The sequence below is a fragment of the Pleuronectes platessa genome, chromosome 2, assembly GCF_947347685.1.
Source record: "Pleuronectes platessa chromosome 2, fPlePla1.1, whole genome shotgun sequence".
NCBI classification, from domain to species: Eukaryota; Metazoa; Chordata; class Actinopteri; order Pleuronectiformes; family Pleuronectidae; genus Pleuronectes; species Pleuronectes platessa.
The window spans coordinates 24,734,474-24,760,463 of record NC_070627.1 but is presented as its reverse complement, the minus strand read 5'-3'; the positions used below and the strand labels follow the sequence as shown (position 1 = coordinate 24,760,463).

Sequence of the window (25,990 nt, the reverse complement as noted above, 5' to 3'; positions counted from 1 at the left end):
TCAAAGTGTCTCTCTGTGTGTGTGTGTCTATGTGTATGCATGTGAAATAAAGTTAGTGTTATTTAATGATTCATCATTTTAACAAACTCCCATATTTCAAAGATAACAACAGCAGCCGCTTATCACAATTTAGAACAACACATGTATTCATCTATGTGTATCTGTGTGTGTGTGTATCTGTCTGTGTCTATCAATGTGTCTCTGTGTCTGTGTGGGTGTGTCTGTGTGGGTGTGTGTGTGGGTGTGTGAGAGAGCGAGAGAGAGAGAGAAAAAGAAGGGGGCGTGGCGATGACGCAGTCATGTGGTGACGTCACATCTAAGATGGCGGCCGATCATGATTCGTGGAACCAAGGCCTAAAAACTCTCAAAATGGCGGATTGACTACAAAACAAGATGGCGGAGCCGTTATGAATTTAGAGCCAGAATGGGAGGAGAGGGAGAGAGGAGGCGTGGCAATAATAGATTCAAAATGGTGGTTTAACTTGCGTTATCCAAAATGGAGTCTATGTTAATGACACCATGTGGCCGGAGCTCACACTGGTGGTCGTCACATGAATTACACAAAGGGATTTTCAGACAAAGAGAATTCTTTGTCTCTGCTTTGGCGTTCGGCCGCATGGCTTCCAGATGTGTCCAGCCTCTCTGAATATAGATTTAACTATGTTACATGAACTGTATTCTAAATACAGATCGGATGTGTGTATAGGTCGGTTTAGAAGGAGAGAGAGAGAGAGCATACAAGGAGAGAGAGAAGCTCTTAAAAGCACCGTCAGAGACAAGTTACATTTACTTTACCACTCAGCACCCAAGTGGCGTTGTGTGCTGAGGTTTGACCGGTAAAGTCTCTTTAAAGTTGTTCAAACGGTCACAATGAGCTGGAGACGCTGCTCACGGCGCTTAAAAACTGTGGCACAAGGCCGTAACCGGAAACCGGAAGTGGCGAATCGCCGCTAACACTAGAGACTCGGCGGTCTCATACAAAACAAATACATTCAAGTATTAAAAACAATACGCTACGTATTAGATTAACATCTGCCCAGACAATAAAGCCTCTTACTGTACCACCCTCGCGGTGTGCGTGCGCGTCGGGCCAGTGAATCACGTGGTCTCTCAAGCGGTCTTCGGCCGCTGGACCGGACAAACAGCGGATTTGCTCGTGCTGCTTCGATGGGATGAGCGTCGTCCTTCTTCTTCAGGCATGTGGAGCTCGTGCTCCTCAGCGGAATGAATCTCGCGCTTCTGCAGGGGATGAACAGCGGTAACGCCGCTGTGGATTTGGAAAGAAAGTCTGTGATGCTCGACCGGCGAGCGAGTTCCTGTGCGCGGCCTCTTCAAGTTAAAATAACAAAAGTCCTTTTGAAAATAAAAACGTCGACTGAATAAAGAAATAAAAGAAATGAAAATAAAATAACTCTGGTTGATAAACTAAAGTTAAGGTTGCCCCCGTTAGCAACTGAATCAGCTGAGAGGCCCCGAAGGGGGCCTGGTGTTGTCTTCAGAGCAGGGTAAAAATGGCAGCGATTATTGGGGTCTCAGTGGTTTTGTTCTACCTGAGAGGTCCTCCTCCTTGAGGAGTTGGTCATAGGATGATGCTGGCTTTAAGCCAATTGAGTGTCAGAAATGGATCTGAGTGGGCGGGGCTTGGAACTGAGCGGGGGTTTCTGGGAAAACCCCAGGACATTTCTCCACCACCAGGGGGAGATTCTTGAGCCTGCAGGAGGATGTTTCCCGCCCAAAGTTTAACAACCCTTTGTTCCTCTCAGCTTCAGTGTCTGGCGCCCCCCCCCGCTGGGCTCTGGCCCAACATTAGTGAGGCGTTTCAAATTGAATGAGAGGGAATGCTGAAATGAATGTGTTCCTGTAACAGATTTCCACATTTGGATGGGAAACGTGCATATGACCAGCAGTTTGTTGAATCTAATTTGTTGAACAGAAAACCTATTTGTCTATAATGTGAGAGATATAATAATCCATGAAATTGCAGGATGGGCCATGGATGATGGCTGTGTAAAGTTAAGAGTTAATATTTTTTCAAATGAACTCCCCGTCAATATATAATTCTGTTTACAATCCTGTGTTTTTCATTATGTTTCTAATCCACTTGTTAAGTTTAAACTTCGGTGATTCAATGCGAGGCTGCTTTAACAGCATTATGATTTCTGATACTGCTCTTTACTAATCCACTGCCTGTGTAATTAAAAAGGTAATCTCCTTTTATTTCCGTCAAGCTAAACCTCACTGGCTCCAGACGATGACGGACACGGCTCTGTCCATCGAGGAAAGCCTCTTCTGGGAGTGTAAGGCCAATGGAAAGCCTAAACCCTCCTACAGCTGGTTGAAGAATGGGGAGCAGGTGATGGGTGAGGTAAGAAGACCTGTTCAGTTTCTGGTTGTTGTACAAACTGTCCCCACAAACAGAAACTGTATGTGGGGAGAAACATAATGAGTAAAGATGAATGTTTGTATTTTCCACATTATCTCACCCCAATGGAAAACTTTATCTGAATGATGACAGCCAATCCATCTGCCACATTATCTTGGTTCCTTCTCCCCACCATTGTAATCTTCAGTCATTCTTAAATCACTTTTGCAAGGGACTGACCAGCCTCTGATTCGACTTGTAGTTTCTGCCAGATTTGCTTAAGCTTGCAGGAAGAGACAGATGGGCGGATTTATTTTTTTGCCTCAAGAACAATTGTACAGATGGTTTTTAAAACCTGGTTGAGATCCAGTCACAGTGCAAGCTAGTCTACCTCCAGATGTGATCCGGCCCACCTGATGGGTTTTTCCTGAACATTGTTCCTAACTAGGTTATATATCCAAATAGAAAAAATGGAGTGTTTGGACACATTTTAGAAGCAGCATGTATTGTTCACAAAGTCGGTGGAAACTCTCTGAGCTATAAATGTTTAAACTTGAACAAGATATTAATATGACTCACAATACATTTTTAATCTATTTCATGAATGCAGAGAGACAGTTCAGTCACACACACACACTCTCATTCTAATTTCTATACATTTCCGCTGTCCTTCGTGTGAATGACAAAAGGTCACGAGAACTTGCCTTTCTCTCCATCATGCCGACCCTGGTAGTAACACCTGTCCTGATTTGATCACATGTGCTAAGCTCAGGTCTAAACGCACTCCAATGTGTTCTGAATATGTCCTGAGATCCTGTCACAGAAACCACAGTCAGAGGGCCACATTCCTTTTGCTGTGTGAACATAAATATGTCCTCGTCCATACAGTATATGAAGGACAGCCTACTCAGCTCACATCCCTTTGACCCGCTACAGTTTCAAAATGAATCAAATGCATTTTTTACGCTTCTCTCTGTCCTTGCAATTATTTGCTGGGGGCCACAGCGAACAATATCAAATACTGACCACCACCACCACCACTAATGATTAATACTTTTAAATTGATCAAATCTTTCTATCTCTCTGTCTCTTTCTCATGCCAACACTCTGACACACACGTAAAAACAACATAACTTGGTCTTTGTGGGCACAAATTACTGTCATGATGTTTTGCTTGTAGAGCAGGGAAGTGAGATGCGTTCACATCTGGTCACAGGACCGATTCAGGACGCATTTTAATACACACATAGTTATTGCTGTCCACTTTAGATCGGCCTCAGGACAGATGTTTATGCCAGGTGTGAACAGGTTCACACAGAGAGCAGCGTATATGCCTGGTTTCACCCCTCAGTGGGACTAAACAGACCTATAGATGGAAAGATGGTGGATGCCCATTTAACACCACAAAACAAAGGGAGATACATGTAATTTGATGGATATACTTTACTCTGATGGTGAGTCGTGTATGGTCTTTACCTCACCTGTGTATTCAATTTTGATGAGCCCACACCCACTATATGCACCTATAATTAAGAAAGCCCTATAAATAGCCACTCCCCCTGCAGCACTAATAATCTCAAACTAGCTCAATGGGTCAAAATCATCAGAAAACGTCATTATCAAAGCCATTTATTATATTTTATTTTCAACTGAACCCCATAGAATAAATCCCTTTTTTTGCTACTGGTCCCATTGTCAACATTGCTTCTTCTCTGTGTATCTAAGATGCAGGTTAGCAGATTTTGCCGCTCGCACTCACCCCTCATCTCTTGCCCCATTCCAAGCTGAACATATGGCACAACGCCACTTGGCTCCTTACCCTTTCTTTTTTTTCTTTTCTCTCTCCCGCTGTCTTCCTCCCGTCATGGTGCACCAGTAATTGCTGCTGTGCCTTTGGACATAATAGACTGGCCTTGCAATGGATATGCATAACTGTTTCTCTTTTCCTCCTCAGGGCCGGGTGCAAATCGAAAACGGGGCCCTTTCTATAGCAGCACTAAACGTGTCAGACTCTGGGATGTATCAGTGTGTGGCTGAAAACAAACATGGCATTATTTATTCCAGTGCCCAACTAATGGTTTTAGGTAAGATGGCCTCCGTCGCTGTGCTTTTATGCTGCTTATCCGTCTGTGCGTTTGATCATCTCCTCAGATAAGATAAAAAACCTAGAGCCTGCTCCTCAGCAATCACTCTGCAGCCTCATTTGATGTCACCGTGGGCTCTGTTAGCAAAAATATGAATCTGATGGAGTGTCTCATTTTACTCGCAGTCGTTTCATCGTATTGATTTGGAAACTACAAACGCCCTGCTTTGTGGCATTGTGCATGCTTTCTCGTGTAGATGGGGTATTGATTTATTGCCAAAGCTCTGATGACTTCCATCTGACTGACTCGATGCGAAATTCAATGCTGTCTTGATTCAGCCGACGTCACTTAGGTCCAAATAGTGGCTGACAAAATGTAATAATGAGTATGGATAATGGCTGCCACCTCTGCAGGGTGTGTGTGTGTGTGTGTGTGTGTGTGTGTGTGTGTGTGTGTGTGTGTGTGTGTGTGTGTGTGTGTGTGTGTGTGTGTGTGTGTGTGTGTGTGTGTGTGTGTGTGTGTGTGTGTGTGTGTGTGTGTGTGTGTGTGTGTGTGTTTTTCCTTTTTTGAGTGTCTGTGTGTGTGTGTACTTTGTTTAAGGGTAGCAGGTAGGTCCAATGGGCATTTCTGCTAAAATTTGACTGAGCACTGAAGAGGAGACCATCTCCGAAAAGCATGACTGATCTGAACAGTTTTATGTTGCCTATATATTTTTTTAATCTCGCACCATTTCTCTATCCCCCCAACAAACAGCCTCACCGCCCAGCTTCTCCAAAAGTCCGTTGAGGGCCTTGCTAAAAGCTCGCTCAGGCAGCGAAGTCACTCTCGAATGCAGGCCTCAGGCCTCGCCCCCAGCAATTAGCCTGTGGAAGAAAGGGAATGAGATCCTGCAGAGAAGCGAAAGGTAGGATAAAGGTCCAAGCAGCTTTTATTCACATTCACTGCGAGCGGAATTGTTTGAATAGTGTATTCGACATTTGTGCAGATGCATAGAGTGGAGGTTTAATGAGGATAATTAAGGGCAGCAAGGCCATCATGGAAACTGCACATGGCTAAAATACTCTGTGCCCCTTCATGAGCAAAAAGCTCGGTGTGAGGAATTCAGATGCTAACTCGTTGCTGCATGCATTAAATATTTACAAAGATACAAGATTTTCAACTGAAGCCACTTTTGAAGATGAGTCGATTTACTTTTAGAAAGCAGTGAAACTGAGGCTGCTGCGCTTGTAATAACCTGAGGTTAAATATTCGACTTTATCTTGACATTTAATGTGATTCACGAAATCACTGAAGATGCAAAGACAAAAGCCTTGTTGCATATTTGCAAGCGGAGACGTCTCACCAGACACAAAACTCCAAACACAGACATGAGTCAGATAATGAGCAAACCTCAAGCACCACTTACTGTGGCAGAAAGTGGTGCTTGATTTGGTTTGTTGTCCTTGTAGGTCTGACTTCTTGTTGAATACACCAGGAGCTGAATTTGAGCTACTGAACAGACTCCACAAAATACAAAGCATCTAATTGATGGTGGAGAAATTCAAAAGAAAATCAGTGACAAGAAGTGACACTTTTAAGCAATCCATCTGCACTCTTTTCATCAACGTGATTGGAGAGCGATGAAAAGCTGGGCTGGTGAATAAACCTTGCTGCAAGTCCATGCATGCGCATTTAGAATTTGTTGCACACACACACACAAACACACACACACACACACACACAGAGGCAGGACAGACTGAACAAAAACAAGTCAAACGCTCACATCCCAGCGTTCTAAAGAAATGCTTAACTTTGTGCTTTTTGAATTATTCCCGTGCTGCTAATTCAAAAGGAAGTCTGAAAGGGAACAATACGAGCCAAGCATCTTGTCAAAACAGCACCGGCTCTCTTTAGTCGGCTGAGGACGGGGAGCTGCAGCTGCAGCAGCAGAAAATTGTTCAAATTCCCAAGCTGAATGACATTTAGCACAGTGCATGTGAAGCCCACATACCCTTTCAAGGTGCATAATGCTGGATGTACAGGGACACTGGCAGGGGAATGTTTTCTCATATATGGAGTCACGCTGTAAATTGGAGCAGTGCTCCGGAAATGAATTGAATTCACATTTTGAGTCACTAAATATCACATCATTTAAAGGTAGTTTCACCTAAATGATGAAAGGCCTAGTTCCTAATTACCCTTCGTGGTGTCTACCCATGCAGAGAGCTTTAGCTTAGTAATTAGATATCAATCTCGGAAATATCCGCCTCCACCCCCTTGTCCCTTGTTACCCTGGATAATCTACTGAACTCGCGGTCAGCAGTTTTTCTAATCTGGACTACTTCTGTGACAGAAAGTGGCTCAAATGAAAACAGTGTTCGCAGTGTTTGACCTAAATACAATTACTGAAGCAGCCCTAGTGCTGTAACTTTAAAGTCATGTCATCATCCAGTCATCAGTTTAATAACATCTTATGATTGATGGCATCAAATGCAGCAGAAAGTGATCTGTTTTTCAACATCCTGAATTACTAAAAGGATTACTTTGGGTTTACTTACATTACTTAGGGTGCTACTTGCTATAAACAGACCCAGTTTGCTGTAGATCCAGATAATGATCCAGATCAACATTTATGGAAATGCATTTAGTGATAAAGTGGCCAGTCAGCCTTAGTGGAGGTATTTGCTCTCCAAGTGCCCTTCTTGTTACATAACTGGTTTTCAACCGATTTTTCAAGGCATTTTTTTCTAAATTGAATGGTGAGGAAAGACCATAATTAGCTAAAACATCTGGGTCGAGATTTAATTACTGCAACCTTTAAAGCTGGTGTGTATGTATGCGGCTAATAAAGATAAATTGATTGGATCTTATACGGAAGCTGTAATTAATTGTGAATCATTGTAATACAGTGTAAATGCGCTAGGTTCCGAAAGGCAACTTGATCGTTAAGATGAAGAAACCGTTAAAGTCAGCACAGAGAGATCTACAGGGGAGGAGCAGCCTCTTGATGAAACAGGCCTTACAATCAACTCTACGGCTGCTGCACTGGGCAACACATTTATTTGTGAAGAGGACTACTGAGAGTTAAAGCAATGCACGAGTCAGGAATATGTCTGCGTTGAAGCAAGCATTGGTGAAGCGTACCTCAGAGCTTCCTCTGATTCACTGCCTTCTTTTGTCACTTTTGGCCGCAGTAGTGCAGCTGCCTTGGGCAACCTACCATCAGTGTGTCACACTCTGATGCTCTTCACTGAAGATGGCTATTTTGCAAATAAAACACACGTACAAATCAACTGCATTACACAGGGTTGGTTCATTTTTCGATTTAATTATATTCAGCTATAATTACGTTTATTCCAAGATATTGTTATTTCCCATCAAATTTGGAGGATGTGGGATATTGCCACAGGGCTATGTGCTTATGCAGAGCTGTATTATATTATGTATCATAGCACGCGTTGGGCTTTTATTAGATCTCCCGTCAGTCAGTGACCTCCCAGCATGACAGTGGTTCCTCTCTGACTTCAGCACATAAAGCCCGTACAGCACATTTCATTTATTCATTGAGTTACTCAGTGACGCTGTGTGTAAAATACTTCTTCATTTGGAAATGTGTTGGTGAGTTTAGCTCACCACTGAGTTGGGGTGATGGGTCATGCTGCCCGCTGCTACCATGCATCAAAGAATCCCATTTTACTGGGATTTAGAGGAAAGCTTTATAGCACCCAGGTCAAAGTGCTTTTTCAGAGGCTTTTACATTTTTGAGAAGAACATGAATCTGGTAGAAACTCCACTCTGCAAACTTACTGCATCATGGAGAGTAATAAAAACTAGAGATGGCACTCAGTAGAGCACATACCTCGGCCAAGGCCAAACCGTCCCTTTATGAAACTACATTTAAATTCACTAAATCCTGGTGTTATTAACAAATTGCACATTTTCATAAATATAATTTCTCTAAACACGCCTGATTTCAATGAATTTTTACCCATCCATGAATTATTCTCTGATTAATTACCGAAAAATTAAAAAATTTACTCATCTCACAATGTTGAAGAAAGTGGAAAAAAAGGGGGATCGCCCCGCTGATCCAGATCTGCACCAAAATGCAATGGGGTCTTTTCCTGACCTAATAAGTCCCGTGGTTTTTGCGTAATACTGCTAACTAGCAACACATAAACAAACACAGTTCAAAACAAAACCTCTTCTGTGCAGGTAAATGTGAGGATATTGAATATTACAGCAAAACAAAGAATACAGAGGGATGCATGCAAAGCTCAGCCCTTTTGTTTTATACTCAGTGTAGTTAAAAGTTGTTCTGCTTCCCTCAGGATTACTCTGCTTCCCAACGGAACATTAAAGATCACCAATGTCACCAGACGGGACGCAGCCAGCTACACCTGCATCGCTAAGAACCAGTTTGGAACAGCAAGCACCACTGGGCGGCTGCTCATCACTGGTGAGGGCCGCTCTTCTTCATCCACTTCTACTAAAGCAAATCACATCCCACTAACCTCTCTACATTACACCATCATAGCTCTTCAGTCTTCTTCCACTGCATTTACTGAGAACGATGGTAGATCTGCTCTGACTTTACTTTCTCCAGCTGCCTGTGAACTGTTCACTCCTGATTTTCCTAGGTGCTTCATGTTGTCCAGGTATTAAAAATGAGAACCGTGCCCACAGATTATATGAAACTCACTGTGATATGCATTTATTTTACAGATGCAAATGAGAAGATTCCACTTTCATCTGTATGTTAAATGTGACGCGTCCATCAGCAGAAGGCGAACTGAGCTTAGCTTAATAACACACACACACCACAATTTAATTAATTTGTTTACTTACGTTAATTTATATACATATATATATATCAGTATAGTTATATGTTTTCTTCTTTTCAGAAATTCCACTTTTAAGTTGGATGCAAATGAGCAAGTCTTTAATTATGTTTTATTGTGTTTTTCTTCAGGGGGCTTTTGCCTTTGGGATTAATTAAGATGTGTTGTTTGTTATGTAGCTTAGCAGAAGAAGACTGGAAAATGGGAAAATTACCAATTTACTTTCAGTTAAACCAATCGGCCATCCAATCACTATTGAAGCAGTTAACTGGGTTTGATGTTGGAAGGAAAATCCCATTGCTGATGGTCCAGAAAAAAACTGGTTTATAAAACAAACATATACACAGATCTGCAGAAACAGCATTAATGCTCTGGCTCTTTAGTGTATACTTCATGAAAACCCATTTATAACCCAGTTTATAATCAAATTAAAAAGGCTGGTATATGTTATGCAAAATAGCAGCACAGTAACATAACATTATCCTTGATTTAGTTAAAGGTCATTATTTGTGGATTCAGTGACATAACATGTTCGTGCAGCCCTCTGGTTTCTATGTTACTCTGTGTGTGTGTGTGTGTGTGTGTGTGTGTGTGTGTGTCTGTCTGTGTGTGTCTGTGTGTCTGTGTGTGTGTAGCCACCTGACTTATTTTTCTCATTAGCTTCTCTTCTTCTCATACACTGACAGCTGAACCATTTAATGTCATAGAATTTAATTACTTTGACCTTTACTCAACATACTGTGAGGCCTCCAATCTACCACCATCACCGAGTGGGAACGCGCTCGCATCTCTGTAATCCTGTTTTCAACATTTTCTCCCAAGTCTATCCTGGAACATAAACTGCGAAGACGAGATGTCATTAATTGTTTCTAATGGACAGGTTTGGAATTTAAGTGCTTGTTAAAAATCAGGGAAAGCACACATCCATTGGTATTTTAATGATGGTGACTTGATTTGGATGTGAGTCCCAGTGAGATGGCGGCTGCAGAGGTCACAGCGGTGTTAAAGGTTCCCGTGGCAGTGATATTAACATGCATGCTATCGTCTGTTGTCTGGCCAGAGCCCACCAGAATCACCATGAGGCCCACTAACATGGAGATTATTGTTGGCGAGAGCATCGTGCTGCCCTGCCAGATTGCCTGCGATCCAGCCCTGGATGTCTCTTTCTCGTGGGCATTCAACGGCCAGCTCATCGACTTCCAGCGAGACAGCGATCATTTTGAAAGAGTGGGCGGGGTGAGTCATCTCAAGCGTTCAACTCAGCTACTTTCTGGCTATTCTGGGATTAATTGGGACATACTGTGTGGTGTGCAAGGGTATGCTCTACTGCCCTGCAGAGGGCTTCTTACACACCAATAATACCGAAGCAGAGACATTTATGCCAAGACTTATCCATTTGAAAGTTTCCCTGTGTTCACTGCAGAATGTTATATCAAAAAAGTCTATTAGGAATCTCTTCCATTCTTCCATTTCTATGCTGTGAAACCCTCAATGAATGGCACTATCAGGTCAGTACTCGGGATCTTTAGTTTTTGAATTAGCTGTGTGAGCTTCAGTGTTTTACACTTCTAGAAATATATTAGTGAAATGCCATTTCATTCATACTGAGGGTCCACATTGATGAAGTCTTTACACTTTTCATCCCTTCAACTTCTAATTCCCGTACCTCAAGGGAGAACATTTTCTTATCATCTCCCTTTGCCATAATTGAATTTGCATACCTATTTATGAATCTTGAGCCCCCAAAATAATTAAGTAATGAGCGGGCTGGCATTCACCAAGGGCAGGCCCGCCACCCGTAAATGTTCATTTGAAATGCTTATGTCTTGAAATAATGATAAGTGGTGACTCTTTGTTGAGTATTTGTACCTTTTGATGAAGGGCAAAGCCATTTGTTCATAGCTTGTCTTTTATATTTGCATATTATAATGTATTTTATCATATCCAAGGTCATTAGCCCGATCACTGCCATTCACATGTTAAAGGTGAGCATAATATCTGAATGCAAATGACAAACGACACTGTACTGTGCTTGGATATACGATGAGATATAGTTTTCACAGAAACTGTTCCCCCTGTCCACAGAGATTAACAGCCCCCTGCTCAACAGCCTCTGATGAATGAATTAGCATAATTAAAGCAAATATGCCTCATCACTTCCTGCTTGCCAAGGCACAACGCCTTGCTTCAGATGCGAGCTCTCAGGTTGGCCAGGTGGCTGCTGACACTGGAGGGGAAAATCTGACATGGCGAACACTGCGTAAAAAAATGTCAGGTGACAGGAGAGCAGATGAAAGGGGGGGTGGGGGGGAGAGAGAAGAGAGAGCAGGAGAGTCTCTTTAGCCCATGGCTCCATAGAAGTGCCATTCAGCTCCCCTCTGCATTGTCGGAAGCTTCAGAGAGTTGGAGATCCACGGGCGTTCTTGTCCAGTTGCTGTGGAGTGAAGCTCTGATCCACTTGCCACTGAGGGGGTGATGAAATCTGCCTTGACTGCAGCGAGTCCTGGCTCACCCCTCAGGTGACTCCTTTATAAAGCAACTCACTCCTTCTCACCGGCTGACATGCTTACTGACAGGCCCACTCCAGGGGTGACTTTCCGGAGGTGGATCCCTAAGCTCAGTCAAAATGAGTTCAGAATAATTCTGTTTGAATGAAGAGGTTAATGCATCTTTGGAAATCACTGTTTACCTCGGTACAATGCACACGTGTCATTTTCAAGGGCAAAGCTGGTGAGGAGGATGGATGTTTCATGAAAAAATACTATTACTACTCGATAATTACTAGGAACCATTTGATTATTATACTAAGTGCACAAATATAAACAGAGACACACAGATGTAGAGAGCAAACCCTTAAAGGTCTTTATGAGCTGTGTTAGACTCATGATTAGATTCAGAGGCAGAGTTTTCACTCACCTCAACTTTGTTTCTTTTTCTTTTTGAAGGAGTTGCAAGTTCCGCGCAGAACTTTTTATGTCTGTAGTCATCTTTGACATTTGATTTTGTCAATTGCCACAGGAAATACTGTGCTGTAAAATAAAATTTGAGGCATGTTAGATCATCCCAAAAGTCGTCTTTGGTGACCAAACCTCTATAAATGAGGACCACCATTTTGCAAAGATGAACAAATAATTCCCACATGTCCCCGGTAGTTGTCAAGTTTTACCTTGGAAAATCTCCAGATTGCAGCGTAAACGCGGCATGACACGTATTGTCTTTCTTTTTCATTAAAACTGTATTTCTCAGACAGTAAGCGTGAAGCGAGAAGCAAGAGAACAGTGGGAGACACACAGCAAAAGGCCGGGTCGGAACCGAACCCGCGGCCGCTGCAGGAGGACTCAGGCATCTGTGTCGTCTTTCTATTCAGAGCTTGACACAGCTTATTCCTCTGTAGCGTTGCGCTCTATTGTTGTCCGACGATAAGAAGACGCCAGAGAGTCACTCTGTTGTACTGGATGACATGTTACTGCATTACAATGAACATGGACGCTGTTGCTTATTCTGGGTCCACCCCATCGCACACCATCTGTACTGTGAATGCACTACAACAATGTGATTAAATGTGAATTAATCCATGGAAGAAAATGGTCCTGAGCCAATGAACTGTTTTTTTATTTCTGAGTGCCATTTGGTTAAAACTACATTGGCCAGTTATTATAGGACATTATTTAGCTTAATTTTCCCATTTAAATTCTCAAATATGCATGTCTTTCACTTTGAATCAAGGGGCTGGAGTGAGTAAAGGGAAGATGTAAAAAATTGAGAAACTGACTAATGCATTGTTGGTTTTGCTCTTATCTTTCACAAAAAAAAAATACTGTATTCTTCAGTCGTAGTGCCAGAACTGGCCTTACCCTTTAAAAACTATCCTTCATGCAGCCATAAATAATACAACTGGTCCTTACAAAGTTAATAATATTTGTTCTGTTGTTTTGTTTTGTCCCCTCATGGCCATCGCAAGCATGCAGCCTGTGTAAAATAATATTTGCTCTTTACACTCAGAGTTATACTCTATACACTTGCATGAGTTATGTAATTACAAAATAATTAGGATTGTCTTGCCAATTAACCAGACTTTGTTTGCTCTGCGTGTCCTCTGTTTAGCTGGTAGCTGTTTGTAGGGGGGCTGTGGGGGGACGGGTGGGGGGGCTGGTTGGTCGGGTAGCGCCTGAAGGACAGCCAATGGCACTATTTGTGCAAAGTACATCTGCTATGTCTGTTGTCGGTGTTTGAAGAGATGCACACAACACACAGCGGCCGTGAGTCGGAGGGATTGTGCAAAGCATATTATAAATGTTGAAGGATCCCAGAGCCATTCGTTCAACAATGAAACAAAACAAAATTGTTTACTTCACTGTGCTTTTCTCAATAATATTCTTTTCTAGAGTATATCAGGGGATCTGATGATTCGTAACATCCAGCTCAGCCACGGTGGGAAGTACGTCTGCGCCATAGACACTGACGTGGAGAGCCTGTCCACCTCTGCAATCTTAGTTGTCAAAGGTAAGAGAAGCAATTTCTATTCAAAGGCTTGTTTGTGTCTGCTCACATACAAACACCCAAGTCTACACTGTAGAGTAATGTGACGCTGACGCATCTGCAGAAGTATGAAAGGAGTCAGAAGTTTGACAGAGTGAGATGCGAACAGCCCCCGAGGCTTCCGTGTAAATGTATAGTGAAGGGGAGTAAAGCTGGATGCTACCTCAGTCAGAGGTATGTCAGCTCGTGTTTGCATTACATCCAGTGAGTGTTGCTGTGCGCGCTCACGGGCGATGTGTGACTCGTGGGGCTCAGCTGAGGCAGCTTTGTTTGTATGTGCTCCGTGTATCCGGCTCAGCATGCGGGCTCTTCCCCGGTGATTACCATTGGTATTCATGCCCTTAACAAACTGTAATAGCTGTCCCAGGTGCTTTGAGGAGGCAATGTTTATCACAGAAAATGACTATAATTGGCTCATTTACACATCGGCGAAATATCATGGAAATATCTGAATAATGGAACAGCGGAGCAAACAACATTGTAAAGCCAGTTACAAACATTTGCTTCTTTCTTTGTCTCTGTGAATTGACTCGTTTTGATTCTTCCCTTTTTGGCCTTTCCTCAATAATGAGCCTCTCCAGGTTATCTTTCCACTGCGAGTGATCCCATGTTCACTAATCACTCTGTAGCCCAGCACATCACACACACAGTGAATGAAGTAGGCACAGAACAAGGACGTAGCCCTTAATTAAAGGGAGTCCGATGGCCTTGATATGCTGCATGGTGCAGGAATCTTTATGAGTTCAGCTTCTTGGTGCTCAGCTCATGTTCACCCCCCACCCCCCCCCCTTGTTGCCTAATTGATTTAGGTCCACCAGGTCCCCCGGACAAGGTGTCGGTGGAGGAGATCACAGACAGCACGGCCCAGCTTTCCTGGACTCCTGGTCGAGACAACGGCAGCCCCATCACAGGCTACATCCTCCAGGCCCGGACGCCTTTCACAGTGGGCTGGCAGGCTGTTGACACAGGTAGCACGGAATTCTCCTCCTGTCGCTCTCTGTTAATATTCATGGGGTCTCCTTTTATTTATTCATCATTCAATTTGAGTCCAGTTGTGTGGTAGCCTGATTTTCTGAGGATCTCATTTCCCTGTTGCAGTGCCGGAGGTGGTCAATGGGAACATGCTGACAGCCACAGTGGTGGGTCTGAATGCCTGGGTGGAGTACGAGTTCAGGGTGGTGGCTCGCAACGCTGTGGGCCTGGGGGAGCCCAGCCCGGCCTCGGCCAAGACCAGGACTGAGGATGCCAGTATGTCAAACTTTTGAATTCACTTCCAAGGTTTTACCAGGATTTCTTGCCATGAATTTACTATAAATATGGATGATCAAATCAAAGTTTATGACTTCATGGACAGCTAGATTGTTTTTTGTCCCGTCCACATACTGATTATACTGAGTCTGTGATCATTTCAGTCACACCAAATGCAAATTTACCATGGCATAATTTTTTGTTACATGCGCTACATAGCAACGCAAGTATGTATTTCGCCTTCATGTCTATCACGTCGCTACACAAGAGACCACTGTATGTGTCTATTTGCATCTTTCCATTGACTTTCAATGTAATCTCATTGTGCGAAAACTTTGTTTCAGGTTTAGTGTGAACGCAGCATTAGACGCCTAAAAAACGCACACGGCATCTTCTCTCAATTTAGAGATTCACACGTGCGGCAGAGAAGCTGAATGTGTTAAATGAAGTCAGAGGGGAAAAGTGTGCATTCACAGGATTTTATGATGTCCCAGAAAAGTCCCAGACACATTGGAAGTATTTTTAAATTTTATGTTAGTAAATTGGTGTCAAAGCCAAGATGTGCAGTAAATCCTGATATTGTGTGACATAGGTCAGAATACATGCCTCCACGAGACGGGTTCAGTGGGTTTGTTTCATTGCCTACATTACACAAGCACACAGCTGCATAGACCCATGCTAAAACGCACAGGGTCCTATATAGATATTTTTTGCCAGGAAATTTGAGCATATTTAGACGAGGGTGGAGAAAAAGCTGCATCTCTGTTCTCAGGATTGAACCCTGCTAAACGCGGCTTCACCCATTCGCTGATATGACACCTTGAATGTGTCTATTAGGACATGCACAACTGCTCCTCCACCTACACTATCAGCGTCACCATCACACTGCCGTGCACAAACAGCTGAGTGGGAGCAGGAGGGAAGTGGGTTGAGTCGAATGTCGTTTGGAAACAAAATTACAAATCTTCATGTACAGTGACATTTAGGCAAAATCGGTAGGTCACTGCGCTCTGACGTGTTGGTGTTTACACACGGTGAGTGATTTGTTGGGTGTCAAACAGGCGACAGTATCTTCAGCAGGCAGCCTTGTCCGCTGCAAGTACAGTTGAGGCTTGTCGCTGAGCTTTGTAAACTGTGTTCTAATTGCTCCCCTCTGGGCTTTACCTCTCAGTTCCTGATACAGCTCCCACTGATGTTGGAGGTGGAGGCGGCACAAAGTCTGAATTAGTGATAACATGGGAGGTAAGTCATCTGTCACATTTTACTGTTCTCTCCATCGCCGGGGTAATGGTTTTGCTTAATTGTGCAGAATTGAACGGGGCAATTTTATGACCCACATTAGAGAGAGGCCCCTCTTCTCCGGCTCAGCCTCCGAGTGCCATTGCTCGCTCCAGAAGCTGGGACAGAGAGCACTTCCTTTGAAGAGTTTTGCACTTTAGCCACAATTACATAGCCAAGCGAGAGCAAAAAGATAAGGTAAAAGATGATTGCGGAGTGTTTCTGGGTGATAACAGGGGAAAAAGAAAGAGGGTGTGACTAATCACAGAAGCCCTCGCGGAGGTACAGTGCAGAGACGGGCCCGTCTGTGTCTTTGCCTGTATGTGTTTTAATATCACTATAGTTTTGTGTTTCGCTCCCAGCCTGTGTCAGAGGAACTGCAAAATGGAGAGGGCTTTGGCTACATCATCGCCTTCCGGCCGGTGGGCACGGTCACGTGGACCCGGGCGGCCATCTCCGTGACGGGCGTGGCACGCTACGTCTTCCGCAACGACACCATCCCGCCCTTCTCGCCTTTCGATGTGAAAGTGGGGGCCTACAACAACCGAGGGGAGGGGCCCTTCAGCTCGATTGGCGCCGTGTACTCAGCGGAGGAAGGTACAGACTCCCCCGCCCCGCAGCAGAGAGCGATGCTTAGAAAGAAAGCTGTAATCTCTCTCCTTACGACTATGACCTTGAATAGTAATGAGGAAATGAGTTTTGTACCTCCAGTGCTGTTATTTCCCTCTGCTCTCAAGCTGGGAATGTCAACTTGATATTAGTTATCATGCTGGTAGATTACAGGAAATCCTAGCAGACACTTACCACACCGTGCTGTCAGGGAGGTATCCTGTTAATTGAATTTGCTGGGCAGATAGTCTTCCCTTATGTCAGTCACAGATCCCATTAAGAGGGCGGGGGAAATAGCTTTTCAGTGAAACTACAGGTCTATTCCGTGCCTTTCCTCTTATTGCTGTTAGAGTGTGTGTGATGGTGTTGGATGAGTCTTTGGGATTCTCACCAGTGCTCTATTTCTGCAGTCCCCAGTGTAGCTCCGAAGAGGGTTAGGGCGAGAAGTGTGTCTGCAGCACAAATTGAAGTGATCTGGGAAGCACTGCCTGCCGTCCCTGAAAGAGTGCTTGGATACGAGGTACGTTCAAACTGAGGAGATAATCATTCTCTTCTTTCTTTCATTTCTCCATTTTTTGTTGCTGTTGATAACATGATAATTGAGATTCTCCCTGTGGCTGGTTTATCCGCTCATAACCTTCCTTTCATTGTTTGTTTGAGTAGTGTTCTTTAAACTTCTAATATTCGTCCATATCTTCTCAAGTATCTCTGCAGAAATTGTATTTTAAGCGCTATAATATCATGAGATGACCTTAATACTTTGGCGCACCAGCAGCAAACCCACAAGAGGAAAATAAAATCCCTCATCCTTTCAAGAATGCAAAGAGGGCTTTGCTGTCTCTTCCCCCCCTCCCCCCGGTGCTCTTTCAATATCTGTCACCTCTGGCCCTGGGCACAAAGCTCTCCAGTTGCCATAGCGCTGTCTCCGTTGTCCTTTCAGAGCCGAGCTCGTTTCTCCAAACGGCGTTCTGAAGTGGCTTTAAGCTGCTGAATCTCAATAGGCCACCAACAGTAGATGTCCAGAGCCTGTCATTAGACGTCGGTGGGACTGCGAATCCATTCCGGTCGGAGTCTAATGTAATCACTGATTACTTGTAGAAAGATTGCATTACTGTTAACTTTAGTCATCACACACAGCGTTAATTGATAACAAATTAAAAATACAGTCATTTATGGGAGATGGAAAAGCAGAGGAGTATCCTCGAGGGTAGACTTCACATTCCAATTTAATTATTAGAATTATACAGACTTAATTCTTGTGTCACTTAATACCACACACATGAATATTGACAATGACCCAAAGCGAGTGGTGAATAAGTCCGTCTGTGTTATCGAATATGACTTCACCTGCGCCCTTAATTGGATGCTAACAGCCCTTGGGAAAGCAAACTCTGCATCTTGTTTTGCAGGGCGGCACACGATCCTCCTTCACTGCAGACAGTGAGGATTTGTTTGTCCCGATAAAGCATTTCGAAATACTTGTAACGTATTTATCCACACTCGTCTCGCTTTCCTCAGACAAAATTAAGAGCTGAGCTGGTTTTATTGAACAAAATGAGCGAGAGTCATGAATTTTTTCTTCCTGGGTCACTTTTCCTATGACCCACTAATGTCCTGTTTATATAACCGGAGTGGCTGAGAGGATGTGCATCCGTAATTGAGACTCCACTTGTGAAGCATTTATTATGCATCGTTGCTCCTTCCCTCTCCTTCTGTTATACAAACAGCATTTCAGATTTCGTGATGAAATATGAATTTCAATAATGCAGTGAAATGCACCCCCAGAATCAGGCTGTTTGTGTCCGTGCTCATGACCTCTTCCATCGTCTTCTTTTGTATTTTGTTCTCGCCAACAGGTTGTGTACTGGGAAGACGACACCAAGCCTGACACTGTTGGCAAAGTGCGCATTTCTGTAAACTACACGCTGGTTAACATCACAGGGCTGAAAGCGAACACAGTGTACTACCTCTCTGTGGCTGCTTTCAATACAGCTGGCCCCGGGCCGCAGTCGGCACCCATCAACACCACCACAAAGAAACCACGTGAGTGCGTCCCCCAGGGGCATTGAAATCATTTCTAAACGGCCCTCGTTCATGAACCATGACAGCCCCGCTCAGGTGACGTCAGGCTGTCCTCAACATGACATGCATAGCTTTTCTTCAGCTTTGTTGGCCGCGCTCATAAAATCTAATCTGACAAGAGAGCCTTCCGTTTACCTTGGAAGAAAAGAAGGATGGGGGAAAAAAATCATATAAATTAGGATTGAGCGGAATGCAGCAGCAGCGACAATTTAGATATTTAAAACGTGATGTTCAGAAATGATGGGATTTTAGTGAATATGAGTTAAAAGACATAACCGTAGGATGACCCTGTTTCACGACAGCAAGCGCATTAGGGTTCAGCTTCTTCTGACTGGGTCAGGTAGCTCTGCTTCTTTTCCTGTGACCAGGGGTTTTACTGCCATACTGACCGTATGATGAAGCTGTGTTAACCCTGTGACGGCCCGAGAGCTCGACTGCTGTGCAGCTCCAAAAAAACACATGCAAACAGACAAAGACCAAGAAAATAAAAGAGAGAATTTTATTTGATGCCCACACTTTGATGCAATCATAGAGAGAAGACAGGATTTGAACAGTGGGAGTTCATGAACGGGGGCACTCACCTGGACTAAACCATGGTTATTTTATGGCTCACCTTGGTTTAGTTCTTTATAACTACAGTATTGTTGTATTTGGTTTAGTTTTGATCTGTTTTAACAGAGCATTTCTCTATTTGTCTTGGGCCTTCTTACGTTGCCACACTACTATCTACATGCTGGGTCTGTTCAGTCAGATTGGTGAAATAGTTTTTCTTCATTTGCTCCTGATTTGTTTTTTTGAACGTGCTTTCTAAGTAACGCTGAGCTCTCAGGGCAACTGTCTTAATTAGTGCCACTTTCTGCTGAATCCACAATGTATTGTTCTTCTTTTTTTCTCTTTCAAAATCTTTCCACCTGGAGCTATTTATAACAGAGGAAGAATTTATTTGTGATAACATGTGTAATCTAGAGAAAAAATACTGATTCATGTCCTTTACCGTGGTGTATCTATTCCTCTGCCTCCTTTTCTAGCCCCAGACAGGGCTCCCCTGAACATACAATGGACCATGATTGGCTCCACACTCACGCTGCACTGGGATCCCGTAGTAGCCATGGAGACAGAGTCAAAGGTCACTGGATATTTGGTACGTCCTAGGTCGCTGCAAAGCTTTATCTTCAGAATCGAGGATGACACTTTTTGCATTAGCTCATTTTTCCTGCATCACCCTCTCTTGACTCAGGTGCTGCTGAAAAGAAATCGCTACAACGACATCAGCACCATCGTGACCAGCAAAACCACTGTGGAGCTCAGCCTTTCCTCCAGCGACAACTATCTCATTCAGATCAAGGCCACGAGCGAGGGCGGTGAAGGTGTGGGCAGCGAACCCATCCACATCCACAAATTAAGTGAGTTTGCTGTTCTCGTTCCTTACTTCAAATAGCTTCCTTTGTGACCACTGATACAGCTCGACTGAGGGTTCAATAATTCAAAGAGAATATTTAATTTGGCTTCATTGCATCCTTTCCAACCATGTGTAATAGACTTATTTCAAGTGAGAGAAAAAGCGACCTTTTTAGAAATGCATGTGCGGTGTCATCCATCTCTGCCATTGGGTTATTATTCCTTGTTGACTGGCTGCACAGCGCTGCAGCATATAAAGCAGTGCTGTGCTCCCATCCTGCTGCTGTGCAAAATTGTGAGGCGGCTCAGTTTGCCACTCTCCTCTTTGATGTGATAGGAACTTTATCTTCTCAGGATACTTAAATAGCCTCTCCTGTTGAAAGCAAGTAATAATGTAGATATGGGAGGAAAAAAACTGCACAGTTGGGTTTTGATTTATGATGACGTGTCAGAAATCTAGAGGCTAGCGCAGCAGAGTGCATGTTTCTTGATCGGAGGTTTTTTTCTGGTTCCTGACGAGCTGCTGTTCTGGCTTTGGTTGCAGGCATGGGCGCGAGAGGCTCCGGAGCGAGCCCCCTCTGCCCGTTGCTCCTCCCTGCAGTCCTCATCAGTGCACTGCTCTGCTCCGTCTGGTGATGTCTAATCAGAGCTTACAGAGTGCACCCACCCCCCCACCCACCCCCTCCTCCCATTTCCGTCCCTTCAGTCAGCCTGTCCTGCGTTAACCCCCCACTGGACTGGCACGAGGCCCGGCCTTCAGTGGCAGGACTGGGAAAGACTGGAAAGGATTGGACTGCACCGAACTCTTAAAGGGACCACGCCACTTCTTCTAAAAGGACCATCGGACAGAGATGTGATGATGATTTGCGTGCATGATATCTTTTGGTATTTCTTACAGTGTCATAAGTGCCGCCATGCTAAAGGTTTAAGTTTAAAAGTTACGATGTCTATATGACTTATCTTCGTAGTATCTCTGCAGATACTAATGCCTTAAAAACCCATTTTACTCATACAGTCCATACCAAAGTAGGTGACAGAGGCTGCTTGCTCTATGGTTTCTTTAACCCAATGTAAAAAAAAGATTTTGTATTCAAGATCAACTTCACTGCAGAAAGATTACTCTATAGTCATTGGTTGCATCCATATTTTGCCATCTCAAAAAGAAACTTAAACTAAACCATTTCTATATGACATCACCAGCTTTTGCCAAAAGTAACCTCCCTCACAGACTCGGAAGTTTTACCAGGTTTTGTCAAATATATGAAAGATGCATAGCAAATTGATCAACTCTGCCTCAAATTGACTTAACTCTGCATTCGGAAAACAAAATTAAGTTTGTCGGGAAGCCACATGCTCCTGAGCTCCAGGGTACTATAGAATACTCTGATTGGCATTTTGCTCTCGATCTCCTGCTCCACTAAATAATAAATGCCTATCACACCCTGCATTCTTCATCGAGTGAAAAAGATGGGATTGCCGAGAACAGAGATGTTACTATGTCAAACAGATCCCACGTGTACTGTTCCTCCTCTGCATTTAGATGACCTGTGTTCTAGATACGTATATTATACCACAGAACCTCTACCATCTACGCTCCAAATGACCAGCTGGCAGAGTGCACAACGGATCCAGGATAACAGTGCCTTCACTAGAACTCACTCTTGATTCTTTTTTCTTTCCTCCCTTTTGCAGATACTTTAGGAGAAAGGTACATGTTGCAGAGGCGGCATAGTTTTCTTTTGTTTCCATAGAAATAAGTTACAAGGGACAGGAAACTCAGGATGTTGAGGGAGCCCATTATTGGAAAGGGTACATTGATTAAATTTTCATCGAGACTAGTACACCGTGCACCCAAGAGAAAATGGGTTGGAAGCTTGAGCAAAGCCGCTATACATCGAGATATATGGTGGACATTTTGGTCCCAGTATTTATGGTCTGTGGTATAATAAATGTATGACTCCATCCGTAACATAATTTATGGACTATTAAGGCATCGGAATAAATGAGGCCAATACCATGGTGAATGGAGCTCTGACTGGAAATGGAGCGAAAGGCATGGCTGTCATTTTACACCAACCTCATCATAATCATCTATTGGACACATACCAGACTGAACAGTAACAATAGAACATTGCAGCTCCACTGAGGGAGCTACTTTTCACGCCCTTTTATCATGTGGATGAGTCTGTCAAAAGCCACCCAAGTAAAAGTCAAGGTGTGATTACTGGGGTTCTGACATTGTTCATGTGGACGTGGAGGGACAAAGTCAACTGAACTGATACACATTACTGTGCCTTTGCTGAACATGGGGCTGTGTACCGTCATTAGCTCGGAGGCCGTCGTCGCTGTCTGTATTTTGCACTCCGTACCCCGAACCCAACCCAAAAGTCGAATGCAAGCACAAGGAACTGATGCAAGGTGACTGGATGTCCTCACTTAGCCATCTGGACCGGTGTGCCGACCCCAGAGGCCTCGTAAAAAGTCCAAACGGCCGACATAATCAGGCTGTCCTATCTGCTCCTTGACTGGTTCCATAAAGCTCTGTGCTCGTTGATTAGACTGCTGCAGACAGTCAATAGGATATTGATTTTCTTGCCCCATTATTACAGCTGTCACAATTCAGCTGCTTGATTGATTGATGGCCGTGTAACTATTGCACTTGTTCTGTTGTGTTACATTCATTGATGTTCCAGATGCCCTCCACTACAAGAAGATTTGGAAGGCATTCTTTTCTTTGTTGTTGTATTTTTGGTTTTACCAGAAATCTCATTTCTATTTGCTCAATTTTCACAGGTTGTGCCAGTATTTTGTAGTGTAGTGGTAGATTGTGACTTTGAATTGGAGCAGTGACCTGCAACTGATTGGCTACTTGATTCTTTTGAGTAACAAGTCAAACACAACCACTGTTGGGCTGTTGGGCTCCAGCAGTAGTACACCTGTATCTTTCTTTACAACAGCCCAGTCACACCAGGACATCATGACCAAATTATGGAATTGATGAAATTAGTGCAGAGCTGTAACTCTGTTGGTGAAGTTTTTCGTGTTATTACCATAGCTAGCTGTTGTGCCATTGAGGGAACAGAAAACTTAGGTGTCCATGTACTTTGAACCCTCCTCTATGGATGTGTACACTGCTCCATGATAGAGGAATACGTTATGAGACGTTATTTGATGGTAGAAGTACATCTTTGGAATAAACTGTGAACTAAATATCCCTTTATAAACTGAGCTCAAGCTAGCTAGTTTGGAGAGTTATTGTTGCCATTCAATAATTCTTTATTTAATTTAAAACGTTTAACTTAAATTTAATTGCACAGGGTAGAACAAATAAAAAAGGATAATATAGGTTAATAAAAAGGTGATAGAGATAAAAAAAAAAAAAAGCTGTTGTGCACGACTAGCACTAGTACGTTTACAGCTGTCTGCCGTGTAGCCAGGTGCTCGATAACTAGTTCAGAAACTAGCTTAGTTTCCAAAATATGTGTGGATAAATTTCCCTGTGCCCCTTTCTGGTGTGACTGGGCCTTAAAGTAGCTTGTGTGTGCAAATCCTTGATCCAAGTGTTGTTAATATTCCCATTGATATCCAAATAAGGTAGCCTCACCGCCAAACGGCAGGCTAATATAGGTTATTAATTTACCGTGCTTAAACATGTGGTTTCCTAAAGCTTTCTTATTTTACATAGCCTAGTTGTCGTTCAGCCTAATATTTCTTTCCTCTGCTCTTGCTCACATAAGAAAAGCATCAAACTACTGATTCTCGCGTTGTGCTTTAACAATTATTACAAGTACGATGTAAAGGACGTGAGGCAAGTGCCACAAACTGAAGTAGTTGAAATGATCACAGAACAACATATCTAAAATTCACATGTTCGGTTCAGTTAGATTGGTTTCTGCGTTAGTTGTTGCGAGAAAAGAGTGTGTCGGGTGCAGTGTAAATAGCTTGCGTATATTTTTTAAACATGGCCATCAAAGAAAACCTTATTGCTTTTATATAGTGTGTTCTCTGACCTTAATACTGCTGTATTAATCACTGATCTCTGTGAGATACTGACGATGTAGAATGGCATTTTCATATTGAAAAGTAACTGTTTTGTCTTGTATACTAAAATTGTGCATGTTAATAATTGTTTGTGAGTTTGTGTTGGATTTTTTTCTAAAACTATATCTTAATAAAATGTTTGTTCCAGCCAGTGGTCTCTTTGTCCGTCAGTAGATTTTTGTTACTTTATTCTTGACAAATTCTTCCTTCAATTTTTACCTTTAAAGGATCAGTGTGTAGAATGTAGAGACATCTAGTGGTGAACTTGCAAGTTGCCGCAGTACACCCCTCATCTGTGGAAGCCTTCAGGTGTCATAAAAACTCAAAAGATGTTTAGTTTGTCCAGTTTGGGCTACTGTAAAAAACACGGCGGCCTCCGTAGAGAGGACCCTCCCCCAATGTAAATATAAAGTATTTAAATATAAAGGGCCCATTGTAGGGTATTTGAAAACAACAATTCATACAATTTAGATGAAGCACACTGGGAAAGCATCACCAGGAATTTTTTATATACAATTTCTGCAAAAAGATCCCTTTCCCTTAAATCTTAAACACTGAACCTTTAAAGTACAATATCAACTATTGCAGGGTTTTTTATGAGATAATCTTGAGTCTTGCAGTTTATTTGTTTTTATTCATATTCTTATTACTGTGTATATATTAATAATACATTTCAGTTATATGTAACTATCATAAACCACAGAACTTAAGTCTGGGTACTATTATTTCTACGTATGCAGGTTCGTTTCTGGGTGATGAGGGAAACAAACTAAAGAGTTTGATATGAACAATACATTTATTTGAACTTGTACATGTTTTTCTACTTGTGTAATCCCCGACTGCTTTTGTGCTTCTGGGTAGAAATCAAACCTCCCAAAAAAACAAAACAATGTCGACAACGACAAACAACAAACAACATTTTGATAAAAAAGAAGATCTGTGGATTAACAGATAGTGCAGTTAAATAATTCTTCACCCTTAATTGCTGGAATTTATCCAGGGAAATCTGACGTGTAGAAGAAATGTATTCAACATAAATGGTGACATCACTGGAATGCTTGATTCAAGTCTGAGCGCCTCCTTTCATAATCTGAGGCAAGCATTTCAGAAAGCCCCCGCTTGTTGGATCCACATTTCAATGCTAAGCAGGTCTTTTCAGTCTGTGAGATCTAAACAGGATTACTTTACGGCACAGCAGTTTGTAGAGTGTTTGAGAATATAATCACCCGATTCATCAAAGCACGGCTTAGCACTGCCTTCTGCACTGCATTTTCCCCATCATTAGAGCCACACACACACAGAGGATCTATAAAGAATAGCTGTTTCTTTGTCGCACCAGAGGTCCTCTTTAAGTGATACACAAGCTGTGTGATTTGAACTTGGGGTTTTATGTCAGAAAAGGTTGCTCATTTGCTTTCGACCTTGTTGGCCTTTTTTGGTTTCTATAGTATCTGTGAAGAGAGCAAAGCTATTATTCCTGGAAATGATCGCCACCTGTTGTAATGAGAAATATATCAGAGCTTTTCTTT

General features: G+C 43.0%; 1 protein-coding gene across 1 annotated transcript in view; it reads left to right on the top strand.

Annotated features, from left to right (window-relative positions):
• The window catches only part of cntn3b (contactin 3b), a 52,205-nt gene extending 31,149 nt beyond the window's left edge, over positions 1-21,056 (top strand). Inside the window, exons 8-22 of the mRNA XM_053411399.1 lie at positions 2,229-2,365; positions 4,317-4,446; positions 5,200-5,350; positions 8,757-8,884; positions 10,327-10,502; positions 13,652-13,769; positions 14,615-14,773; positions 14,904-15,053; positions 16,225-16,295; positions 16,694-16,928; positions 17,351-17,460; positions 18,797-18,983; positions 20,051-20,163; positions 20,260-20,425; positions 20,965-21,056. Of these exons, the coding sequence (XP_053267374.1) occupies positions 2,229-2,365; positions 4,317-4,446; positions 5,200-5,350; positions 8,757-8,884; positions 10,327-10,502; positions 13,652-13,769; positions 14,615-14,773; positions 14,904-15,053; positions 16,225-16,295; positions 16,694-16,928; positions 17,351-17,460; positions 18,797-18,983; positions 20,051-20,163; positions 20,260-20,425; positions 20,965-21,056 (2,123 nt within the window). The remainder of the gene's footprint in view (positions 1-2,228; positions 2,366-4,316; positions 4,447-5,199; positions 5,351-8,756; positions 8,885-10,326; positions 10,503-13,651; positions 13,770-14,614; positions 14,774-14,903; positions 15,054-16,224; positions 16,296-16,693; positions 16,929-17,350; positions 17,461-18,796; positions 18,984-20,050; positions 20,164-20,259; positions 20,426-20,964) is intronic.
• Positions 21,057-25,990: the final 4,934 nt, after the last annotated feature.